Source organism: Scylla paramamosain, unplaced genomic scaffold, assembly GCF_035594125.1.
Source record: "Scylla paramamosain isolate STU-SP2022 unplaced genomic scaffold, ASM3559412v1 Contig37, whole genome shotgun sequence".
Taxonomy (NCBI): domain Eukaryota; kingdom Metazoa; phylum Arthropoda; class Malacostraca; order Decapoda; family Portunidae; genus Scylla; species Scylla paramamosain.
The window spans coordinates 680,001-692,500 of record NW_026973702.1 but is presented as its reverse complement, the minus strand read 5'-3'; the positions used below and the strand labels follow the sequence as shown (position 1 = coordinate 692,500).

At 30.2% G+C, this 12,500-nt stretch overlaps 1 protein-coding gene and 2 pseudogenes across 2 annotated transcripts in view; 1 reads left to right on the top strand and 2 right to left on the bottom strand.

Annotated features, from left to right (window-relative positions):
- The window catches only part of LOC135097952 (uncharacterized), a 152,321-nt gene that overhangs the window by 76,885 nt on the left and 62,936 nt on the right, over nucleotides 1-12,500 (top strand). Inside the window, exon 4 of one of the 2 annotated variants that reach the window (XM_064000093.1) lies at nucleotides 479-977. The exons of the other annotated variant lie outside the window; for it this stretch is intronic. Within the exon in view, the coding sequence (XP_063856163.1) occupies nucleotides 479-669 (191 nt within the window). The 3' untranslated portion in view covers nucleotides 670-977. Of the gene's footprint in view, nucleotides 1-478; nucleotides 978-12,500 lie in introns of those variants that run through there. 2 annotated transcript variants of the gene reach the window in all.
- LOC135097926 (cytochrome c oxidase subunit 3-like) lies at nucleotides 6,785-7,585 on the bottom strand (annotated as a pseudogene).
- Nucleotides 10,169-12,500, bottom strand: part of LOC135097940 (cytochrome c oxidase subunit 1-like) — a 4,085-nt pseudogene continuing 1,753 nt past the window's right edge.

The window sequence follows — 12,500 nt, the reverse complement described above, 5'->3', positions numbered from 1 at the left end:
TACTATTTAACCAGATAATATGTGCTGGATTTAGGATCTAGTTAAATAGAATACATGTTATAAATAGTAAAACAACTGAATGTAATTGTTTTGTGTTATTAGTGGAGATTGTAATTTACTTAGTTTTAATCATTTGTGTTTTGGCAGGAGTGGCTTTTGTAACTTTGTTAGAGCGTAAAATTTTGGGCTATATCCAAATTCGCAAAGATTCAAATAAAGTTTGTTATACAGGTTTACTGCAACCATTTTCTGATGCTGCGAAGCTTTTTACGTAAGAACAAACTATGCCTGTCATATCAAATATTATTGTTTATTATCTATGTTCTGTCTTTAGGCTATGTTTATCTTTGATGGTGTGAAGAGTTATTTGTTAAATATCAATGTTATATTTGCTTTATATTTTTATCGTTACCTTTGAGGTTAATTTGGTTTGCTTCTTGTTTAGCGGAAACTAACCGGACACCTTTTGATTTTACAGAAGGAGAATCAGGGTCAGTTTCGAGGTTCAACACGGAATATAGGAGAGGGGGATTTGCTTTAATTTTTATAGCAGAATATTCAAAAAATTCTTTTTATAAGAGTTTTTTTCGTTATTGTGTTTTTGGGAAGAAGACCTTGCAGGAAAATATTTATTTAAAGTCTATATTTTTGGCATTCATTTTTGTGTGAGTTCGAGGAAGTTTACCTCGGCTTCGATACGATAAATTGATGTATTTAGCTTGAAAAGGATTTTTTCCAGTTTCTATCAATTATTTATTGTTTTTATTGGGGTAAAATCTTTATGTTTTGTATTTAATTTATAAATATAATTAAAATAATATGTTAACACAATCGTTAAGAATATTTTTCCTTTTCTGCTACTTTCAAAAGTCTATTTTAAATCAAATAAACGATCATTTTAAAAAATTATGTCATCTTATGAGTAGGAGGGGATTGATAATAAAAGAAAAAAAAAAAAAAAAAAAAATGAGAGTTAAAATTTTGCCTGTAAGAACATAGGGTTCTTGAACGGGTCGAGGTCCAGTTCAAGTAAGTAGAATCAATACTGAAACCAAAATTCAAAATATAAGTTGATTTAGAGGGTAAAAAATTAATCTGCGAAAATTTGATGTACGAGTGGAAGGTAAAATTATAATGATTGCTACTGAGGCAACTAGAGCGATTACCCCTCCAAGCTTATTTGGAATAGATCGGAGTGCACATGCGAACAAGAAATATCATTGTGGTTGAATATGGGCGGGAGTAACTAGAGGATTAGCTCTAATAAAGTTATCAGGATCTCCTAACAAATAAGGATTAAGAAGGGACAGAATAAGTAAAAGTGTAAATATAACAATGAATCCAACAATGTCTTTAAATGTAAAATAAGGATGAAAAGGTACTTTCTAACTGTCTTGATACACCTAGGGGGTTATTAGCACCTGATTGATGGAGAAAAAAAATATGAATAATAGTTATAGCGGCAATAATGAAAGGAAGGACGAAATGAAAGGTGAAAAATCGAGTTAGTGTGGCATTATCTACTGAAAATCCTCCTCAGATTTATTGTTCTAAATCTGTACCAATGTAGGGAATAGCTGAAAAAAAAAGATGATTAATAACAGTAGCTCCCCAGAATGACATCTGCCGTCAAGGGAGAACGTAACCTAAAAAAAAGCTGTTGCTATAACTATAAACAAAATCATTACTCCAACTATTCAAGCATGGAAGATTATATAGGATCCATAATAAATACCTGGTCCAATATGAATATACAGACAGATACAGAAAAATGATGCTCCATTGGCATGTATAGTTCGGAGAAGTCAGCCACAGTGTACGTCTCAGCAGACATGGGCTACTCTAGAGAATGCTGGATCAAAGTGAGCTGTGTAATGTATAGCTAAGCGTAAACCGGCAGCAATTTGGATGACAAGACACAATCCTAGCAATGATCCATAGTTTCAAAAAGTCGAAATATTTGAAGGTAAGGGTATATCAGCTAGAGAGTTGTTGACAATTTTAAATAAAGGGTGACATTTTCAGAGAGGTGTTGTCACTAAGGAGAAAGTCGTAAGAGTCCTTTAAATAAATTAGTAATTTTTTACCACTACAATTAAGGTTAGGAGTAGATAAAGGATGATAAATGATGAAATTTATCAAATTAGAACTACAAATTCATCTAATAATAAAAACATTTCATGATTCTATATTGAGAGATGATAAAGGAGAGTTGGTTACAGCTTCGTTTAGCAAGGGATCTCAGAAAAGAGTAAGTGGAAAAAAAAATAAGGGAAGAAAGGTGGAAATAAGGAAGGTCGAATATGAGAATGAGAATGAGGATGACTCATTAGAAGCTAAATGAATAATACAAGTATACCTCCTATGAAAATTATAAAGAGAATATATGAGAATCAGTAAGTGTATGTTGTTAATCTGGCTGAAAGAGAAATTTGATGGTTTGAATTAACAAGGTTAAACCTGTAGATAAAGGATGAATTTACTGTGTAAATGATACAGATTAAACTAAAATGAAGGGAATAAAAAGTAAGGTCATATCGAAGAAGAATTTAAATAAAATATTAGTTTTGGGAAATAAAGATAAAGAAATCTTCTCTTTTTCTCTGAAGTTTTAAGAAAAAAAAAATGTTCATTATTGGTTTACAAGACCAAGGTTTTAAGTTAAACTATTAAAAGTAATGGTAAGTTTTAGAGGTATAATGATTTTTGTTCCTATAGTTATTTTTTGTGGGGTTTGAGGGTTCATTACGTGCAATAACCACATGTTAAATGCTTTGTTAAGTCTTGAGTTTACAATGCTTGGAGTTTTTTTTTGGTTTATAAGAACGCAGTTGACTTTAGTGGGGAGAGAAATTTATTTTTCTTTATTTATTTATTTTTTTTTTTTACCGTTGGCTGCGTGTGAGGGGTCTTTAGGTTTAACTATATTGATTTTAGTAGTACGAAGCCATGGAAATTGTGTTTTAAGAGATTTTATTTATTGGAAGGATAAAATTTATAATTCCTTTAATTATATTGATAAAGTGTAATAATGAATGAAACACAGTTCAGGTGGATTTATTTATTTTTAGATTTTTAATTAGTATAAGTTATCATTTTTTTTTCTTTTTTAATATATGATTTAGATTGGGATTAGATTATATTAGATATATTTTAATTCTATAAAAGATTTAAATTGTTTCTTTAATTGTAATTTCTAGTCAGAAAATCAAGAATTTATGTAATTTTAGTGAAAGATTTATCATTAGAAATATTATGTTATTATTTTTTTTTAATATTAACTTTTCTTCTGTAGATTATTTAATATTTTATATTAGATTTGAGGCTTCTTTAATTCCAACATTAATTTTGATTCAAGGTTGAGGGTATCAACCTGAGCGTGTACAGGCAGGAACCTATATACTTTTTTTATACTTTAGCATTTTCTTTACCTTTATTGGTGTCTTTGTTTATTATTTAATGACAGGGAGATTAACTATTAGCTTAAGGGTTCCTATAGAAGGAGTAGATTATTTAAATAGATTTTGGTATGTAAGAACTGTTTTGGCATTTTTTGTACACATAAGGTTAGTGTTATGTGGGATTGTAATTTTTAGTTGATGGGGATTACCTGGAAGTGTAATATTGATAGTTGGACATGGTTTATGTTCCTCTGGTTTACTTTGCTTAGCTAATATAGTTTATGAACGTACTGCAAGACGAAGACTGATAGTGGATAAAGGATTATTAGCATTTATACCTAGAATAGGACTATGATGATTTTTACTAAGAGCAAGGAATATGGCCAGACCACCTTCCTTTAATGTAGCACCAGAGATTATATTAATTTTAACAGTTTTGAGCTGAAGAAAGATTTCTATTGTAGGACTTAGAAAATCTTTTTTTTTTTTTTTTTGTGCAAGTTACACTTAATACATATATAGATTGAGACAGCATGGGGTTTTTATAACTTTATATTCATGTTGTTCAGGAAAAGTTAGAGAGTATCTGAAATTATTTAATATTGATTTCCTTTAAATGTAATAATAAAAAATAGAGCTTTATTAATAACTTAATTTTTTTTTTTAAATAATTAAAAGAGTGATTTGGAAAATTTCTCTACATGAAATTAGAATAGTGGTTTTATTCAGCTATTTGTGGGACTTTAGCATTGGCAAAACCTGAAAGAGGTATTATAGATGTAAATGAATGAGAACTTCTTAGGTTAATAAGAAGGGTGGTTGTATTTACTTTGGTTTTAGATTGGATCTCTTTATTATTTATGAGATTTGTGTTTGTAATTTCTGGCAGAGTTCTTTTTTATAGAGGAAGTTGTATAGCCGATGATAAGACTTTTAATTGATTTATATATCTTGTTTTGGCTTTCATTCTTTCTATAGGGTTTATAGTATTAAGACATAATTCAATCAGACTTTTATTGGGTTGAGATAGATAAGGATTAGTGTCTCATGCCTTAGTAATTTATTATCAGAATGAAAAGTCTGCAAACGCAGGAATATTAACTATTCTTTCAAACAGTGTAGGTGATGTAGCAATTTTATTGAGAACTGGATTAATGAGAAGATTAGGAGGGTGAAATTTTTTGTTTTATAGGTATTATATAGACGAGAGATGACTATTATTATTATCATTATTATTATTATTATTATTATTATTATTATTATTATTATTATTATTATTATTATTATTATTATTTTTATTTATTTTTTTCATTTATTTATTTATTTATTTCAGCAATAAATAAAAGGGCTCAAATTCCTTTTTGTGCGTGACTGGCGGCTGCTGTAGCGGCTCCAACACCTGTCTCAGCTTTAGTTCATTCTTCAACACTAGTGACTGCTGAGGTTTATTTAATAATTCTATTTAGAGCTGCTTCAGAGGGATCTGTCGTTCAAAGTGTATTGTTGATTACTTCATGTTTGACAATATTTATAGCGGGACTAGGAGCAAATTCTGAGTATGATCTCAAAAAAATGATTGCTTTATCAACATTAAGTCAAGTAGGAGTTATATTAAGAATTTTATCTTTAGGTTATACGGATCTGGCTTTTTTTTTTCATTTACTGAGTCTTGCTTTGTTTAAAGCTTTACTTTTTATATGTGCTGGTGTTGTAATTCATAGAGTGGCTGGTTATCAGGATATTCGACTTATGGGAAATTTAGTTAAATTTTTGCCTTTGACAGTATCATGCATAACTGGAGCCAACTTAGCTCAATGCGGATTCCCTTTTATAGCAGGATTTTATTCAAAGGATACAATTTTAGAAGTTGCTTTTATAAGATGAGTACATTTTGTTGCATTGTTCTTATATGTGATGGCAACAGGATTGACAGTAATGTACACTTTGCGTTTAATTCTTTATTCTCTTTCAGGAGAATATAATTTGAGATGTATCACTAATCTTTCGGATGAGGATTTTTTGATAACTAACTCAGTAAGAATTTTAGGATTAGGAGCTATCTTAGGAGGATCGCCATGAAGATGAAGATTGTTTCCAGAATATTAGATCATTTGTTTAAGGACAATAATGAAAATAATAGTATTAGCAGTAAGGATTTTAGGAGGTTTAGTAGGTTATATACTAAATCTAACGAGAGTAAATTACACATTAAAAAGAGAAAATAACTATAATTCAGTTGTAATAATAGGATCAATATGGCTTATACCTTTACTGAGTACTTTAAAATTAAGGGAAAATAGATTGAAGACAGGGTCAGGTTTAGGAAAAGTAGCCGATAAAGGTTGATTTGAGTTTTATGGAGACCAAGGTTTATATTATTTATTTTCATATATTTTTCTATATTTTTTATTCTTTACAGTTAAACAATTAAAGTGTTTATAAAAGTATCTGTAGTTGTAATTATTATTTTTACAGTTTTATTTATTTAAATTTATATGATTAAAAAGAATATCGCTTTGAAGCTGCAAAGGTAGATGAAAAGTCTTGTAAGTATATTCAAATAGTTAAAAAAAATGTTAGCTTGTGGCGTTTATGATATGATATTTGCCTTGAGTTTAAGGTAAAAAAATAAATAAATAAATAAAAAAAAATGGTATTTTTAGAAAAAAAATATTTCAGCTTTATAATGAAAATGTGACGTGTTACTTACACTATAAAAATAGGAACATCAACGGAATTCAACTGCTTAAAAAAAGTTAGAAGCTTTTCTTTTTGTCATAATGTTCCATCTTGATTAGAAGAATTACTTCAATCTTGTCATTAACAGTAACGTACCTCTGTTTTGGTTTCAATCCTAATTATTAGAGGCTTAAAGGCCAAAGTTTAGGTCGAAACTAAATGCGATAGTTTCGCTTTCTAATAGATAAAATTTAGTAAAACCAGTTTACTAAAACACTTTATGAATGCAACTCATATGTCATACAATTTGACTGCGGTCTTAAAGTATTAATCAGATCCTTCTAAAGGTCCCTGTGCTCACTCGTAGTAAAGACCTAAGAGAAGAATAAGAAGAGAGCTCTAGTAAACAATCAAGAAAATACTTCAGTAATGTTAAAAAAAAATTACAGGAATTAGAAAAAAAAATCGAAGGGAAAAGGAAAATCGTGGTGACTCTTTAGGATTAAATCCACATTCATAAGGAGAGTTTTTCTCGGTTAATATTTTTTTTATTTATTTGGGATACTAAGGTTATAACAATATAACAAATAATTAAAATTAGTAAAAATAAAAAAATAAAAAAATATTGTAAGAATTATTTTTTCTAGGCGTTCTAGACTTTCTGATTGGATATACTTTATATATTAAAAAAAATGGCCTCCTCATCAGTAAATAAAGACGTAAAGGAATAATCAAAGTACCTCAGCAAAGTGTCAGTATGATGCGGCTGCTTCGAATCCAACACGATGATTACATGAAAAGTGACTAAAATATTGACACAAAAAAAAATAATAATAATAAGTAGAAATGAGGTTCCAATAATTCCATGAAGACCATGAAAGCCTGTTGCTACAAAAAAAAAAAAAAAAAAGTAGAGCCAAACGCGGAGTCAACAATAGTGAAAGGAGCCTCAAAAATACTTGAAAGCTTGAAGAAGAGTAAAATAAAATCCTAAAACAATTGTAAGGCCTAGTCTTTGAATGGCTTGCCTATGACTAGATTCTATAATAGCATGATGAGCTCAAGTTACGGTAGCTCCTCAAGACAAAAGAATAGTAGTGTTTAATAAGATAATTTGAAATGGGTTGAAAGGTTGAATACCGTAAGGAGGTCAATTTATCCCAATTTCAATCGTTGGAGCTAATCTACTATGAAAAAAAAGCTCAGAAAAATTAAAAAAAAAGAATAATACTTCTGAGGCAATAAATAAAATTATTCCCCATCGTAAGCTTTTTACTACAGCAGAGGTATGTAGTCCTGGGAATGTACCCTCTCGAGTGATATCACGTCATCTTTGATATATGGTAAGGAGAATAGCAACAAGTCTTAATAACAAAAAAAAAAAAAATGTTATACTGGTGAAATCATTTCATTAAACCTGTATGTAATATTATTGCCCTAATAGAACCAATTAAAGGCCGTGGTCTTATATCTTCTACATGGTAAAAACCGTGAGATGATGTCATTAGTTAATTTCTCTGGTGTAAAGAGTTCGTAAGACAGCAAAAACTTGGGACTGAATAATTGCAACAGCTCATTCTAAGGTTAATAGTAAAATCTGAGAAAAAAAATAATAATAGATAAAAGAAATGAGGATGTTATAGATGGTCCAGTATTAACTAATAAGGTTAAAAGAAGATGGCCTGCAATTATATTAGCTGGTAATCGTACAGGTAAAGTCCTGGGTCGAGTAATATTTCTAATAGTTTCAATTAAAACTATAAATGGTACAAGGACAGAAGGAGTTCCTTGAGGAACTAAATGAGCGAATATATGTTGAGTGTGGTTAACTCAACCTCTAAGTATTAAAGTTACTCATAAAGGCAATGAAAGTGCTAAGGTTATTGCTGTGTGTCTAGACCTTGTAAAATGTAAGGCAGTAAACCTTAAAAATATTATAAAGAACTAAAGAAAACAAAGCAACGAAAAATATAGTTGAACCTAAAGAATAAGAAGTTTAAAGGGCTTTAAATTCTTTGTGCAAAGTATAAATAATTTCACTTCAGCATAGAGATCATCGTGAAGGAGAAGCTCAATTAAGGTAAGGAATAAATAGGAGCCCTACAAAAGTGGAAATTCAGTTTAATGAAAAGTTTAAGATTCTTGAAGAAGGTAAAAAAATTGAGAATAAATTAGCTATAATTTTCAAGAGGATTGTAGGATTAGATAAGGCTCAGTGATCTTAGAATATTTTTTTTTTCAAAAGGTATAGAAAAAAATAATTTAAGGATATGAAAATAATTAATGATAACAGAAAAAGAGAAATAAAGATAAAGTCGAAGCAGAGGAGCTATTTTAGGCATTAAGAAATATCTTAGGAGATAACTTTAACATGATAAATTGATATTAAAATTTAAGTAATTTCTTGTCAGCAGAAGTAGGCGCAATACTATAATAGGTTTAAAAGACCTAGACTTACTTTCAGTCATCGGGTGAGTCAGAACATGAAGAAATTCAATTTAGGAAAAATTGTGTTTACACTTTCAATCACAATAGGTATAAATCTATGATTAGCACCACAAAGTTCTGAACATTGACTTTAAAATAATCCTGGACGAGATATTATAAATCTAGTTTGATTAAGTCAACCAGGAATAGCGTCTGCTTTTACACCTAAAGCTGGGACAGTTCAAGAGTGAATGACATCCGCTGCTGTGATTACAATACATATTTGTGTATTTATTGGAAGAACAGTTCAATTATCTACATGTAAGAGACGAAATCTAGAAAAGTCTAGTTCGTTAGTAGGAGTTATATATGAAAGAAATTCTACATTAAGAAAGTCAGAGTATTCATAACTTCAATATTGATGACTGACAGTTTTAAGATAAATGGAAGGATTATTAACTTCATCAAGAAGGTACGAGTATAAAAGTCGCAGAGAAGGGAGAGCAATGAAAATCAAAATAATTCAATAGTTTGATGTTCTAGTATAAATCGATTAATAAGAGAGTTTCTGAGAAGTGATGCTAATATATATCCCACAAAGGTAATGATTATAATAAGAACAACTATAATGTGATCATGGATAAAGATGAATTGTTCCATTAAAGGGGAAGCTCCGTCTTGAAGGCCTAGAAAAGTTCATGTTGCCATTAATAAATGTATTTTCTTAAAGAAGATAAATCTTAGTAATAGCTTAAATCCTATACATCTTTCTGCCATTTTAGAAGTTAGTAGTAAGTGGAATTTCTATATAAGAGAGATCAGCGGGTGGGTATGAGTGGTTTCATTCAACTGAAGAGGCAGGAAAGGGGGGAATAGAACAGGACGATTAGAAATTAAAGCTTCTCAAATTATAATTATAAAAAAAAATTAATATAGCAACAAGATATACTGTAGATCCTTTGGAAGAAACAAAATTTCATGTTGCGTAGGCAACATGAAATATTGTTTGTTCCATATGTTTCTTCCATGAAATATCGGCGGGTAATCAGAGTAACGTGGAGGTATTCCGTTAAGTGCTATGAAATGTTGAGGGAAGAAAGTAATATTTACACCGATGAATATGACAGTAAAGTGGATTCTTATTAATTTAGGGTTAAGTGATAAGCCTTTAAAAAGGTGGAATCAATGTGCAGTACCTGCAGAAATAGCGAGTACAGCCCCTATAGATAAAACATAATGAAAATGAGCTACAACGTAATAAGTATCATGAACAATAATATCAATTGATGAATTTGCCAGGACAACACTTGTTAAACCTCCAACAGTAAATAAAGAAATAAAACCTAAAGCTCATAATATCGAGGGACTATAGTTATTTTGTGTTCCAAGTAGGGTTCTAAGTCATCTGAAAATTTTAATACCTGTAGGAACAGCAGTAATTGTTCTGGCTGATGTGAAGTAAGCTCGTGTATCAACAACTATACCTACTGTAAATGTATGGTGAGCTCAGAGGATAAATCTTAAAATTGCAGTAGCCATTATAGCACAGATCATACCTAATGCACCCAATGATTCTTTTTCCCGAATTCTTGTCTCACAATATGGGAAATTACTCCAAAGGCTGGTAGAATGAGAATATAAACTTCAGGGTGACCAAAAAATCAAAATAGATATTGATATAAAACAGGATCACCACCTCCAGCGGGGTCAAAGAAAGATGTATTAAGATTTCGGTTAGTTAAAATCATAGTGATTGCTCCTGCTGATACAGGTAAGGATGAAAGTAAAAGAATGGCAGTAATAAAAACAGTTCATACAAACAAAGGTATTTGATTTATTCTTATTCCAAAGGATCGTATGTTAATTACAGCTGTTATAAAATTTACTGCTCCAAGAATTGAGGACACACCAGCAAGGTGAAGAGAACAAATACCAAGATCAACTGATGCTCCTGCATGGGCAATAGCTGCTGCTAGAGGAGGCTAAACAGTTCAACCTGTACCAGCTCCTCTTTCCACTATACCTCTTATAAGAAGAAGAGTTAAAGAAGGAGGTAAAAGTCAGAATCTTATGCTATTTATACGAGGGAACGCTATATCAGGGGCTCCTTATATAAGAGGGACTAGTCAATTACCAATTAGTTATTGGTATAACTATAAAGAAGGTTATAACAAAGGCATGGGCGGTAACTACAACATTGTAAATTTGATCGTTGCCGATAAATGTTCCTGGCTGACCTGATTCGGCTGGAATAATTATAGTTAACGAGGTTCCTACTATACCAGACCATGCTTCAAAAATGAAATAGCGTACCAATGTCTTTATGATTTGTAGAAAAGAATCATCGTTGCATAATAAGATGGCTGAGAAGTGCAGGCGTTACATTGCAAATCTAAAAACAAGGTAAACACTTTCTTATTAGCTTCTATAGTAAAATATAGATAATATTAGATTGCAAATCTAAAGATGTGTGGAAACACTGGAATTTACGATTTTACGAGATTTTTTTTATATTTTATTGGCTTTGAAGACCTTTAGTTTAATATAACTTAGAATCCTCGGCTAAAAATGGAATAGGAAAACATATTCCAAACATATTAATGAAAGTAACAAAGATTAAGATAGGAGAAAATGTTACCAATGGTTTAATTTTAAGGGGAGTGGTAAATGAAGGAAATGATAATGGCATTATTGGAACAAAGAGACGTAGATAGAAATAAAGAGTAATAAGACTTAAAAAAAAAAGAAGAATTAAAAGAGAGAAAATTATTATTTTAGAAGAGAGTAGTTGAATTATAATTCATTTAGGTGTAAATCCTGAAAAGGAAGGAAGACCTAAAGATAAGACATTTATTGGTAAAAAAAAAAAAAAAAAAGTTTTAGGGCAATCTTCCTTTTGTTTTCAATTATTATAACGGAAATTGATGAAGACTGAGTAATAAAGAGTAAAATAATCACAGAGCCTGAAATAAAGGAGTAGAAGATAAAGTAAATGAGTCATACTATATCACTGATTGATATAACAATAAGTATTAAGATATATGGTTAACTGAAGAGAAGGCGATAAGTTTACGTAGTTTTGTAACCTTTAAGCCACCTAAGGCTCCAATTAAAGAAGAATTATGTGCTGCTAAAGTAATCAAGGTTACTAAGTTTGAAGAGTAGGTTCAATAGGGAATTAAAAACAAAGGAGTTATTTTTTTTGGATTGTTAAGAGAATAAAAGCTTGAGGTCAAGACAATCCTTCAATAACTTGCGGAAGACAAAAATGTAACGCAGCTGAAGCAAAAAATGTAACGGACCTGCTCACAATTTTAAAAGTAAATATATACTAATTAAAGAATAAGAAAAGTCATTCGAGTATATATATATATATATATATATATATATATATATATATATATATATATATATATATATATATATATATATATATATATATATATACATACAGAGAGAGAGAGAGAGAGAGAGAGAGAGAGAGAGAGAGAGAGAGAGAGAGAGAGAGAGAGAGAGAGAGAGAGAGAATTAAGATAGTAGATGCTAGAGCTTGAATTAGAAAATATTTAATTGCAGCTTCAGTTAGATACGGGCATAATTTAGTTGCAGTGAGAGGAATAAATGATAAAAGATTTAGTTCCAGCCCGAGTCAAGCCCCAAACTAAGAAGGAGAAGAAATAGATGAAAAAGATACCTGTTAGTAAAGTACAGAAAAATAATAGGTAGGAAACTGGAAATGTCATTACAAAGAGAAAGGTTGAAGCTTTCATTTACGGGGTATGAGCCCATTAGCTTAGCTTATCTTTGAGAATATCATTTGTTAGTGTATAGCGCACATAAAGTTTTGATCTTTAAAGAAGCGGTGTAAATTTGCTATAAATAATATAGGTATAAGAAATACATAATTAGCTCTATCAAAGCTACACTTTTAAGTCAGGCACTATATTAACATAAAAACAGATTAAAAATGAAATAAAAAATGCTTAAGAAACA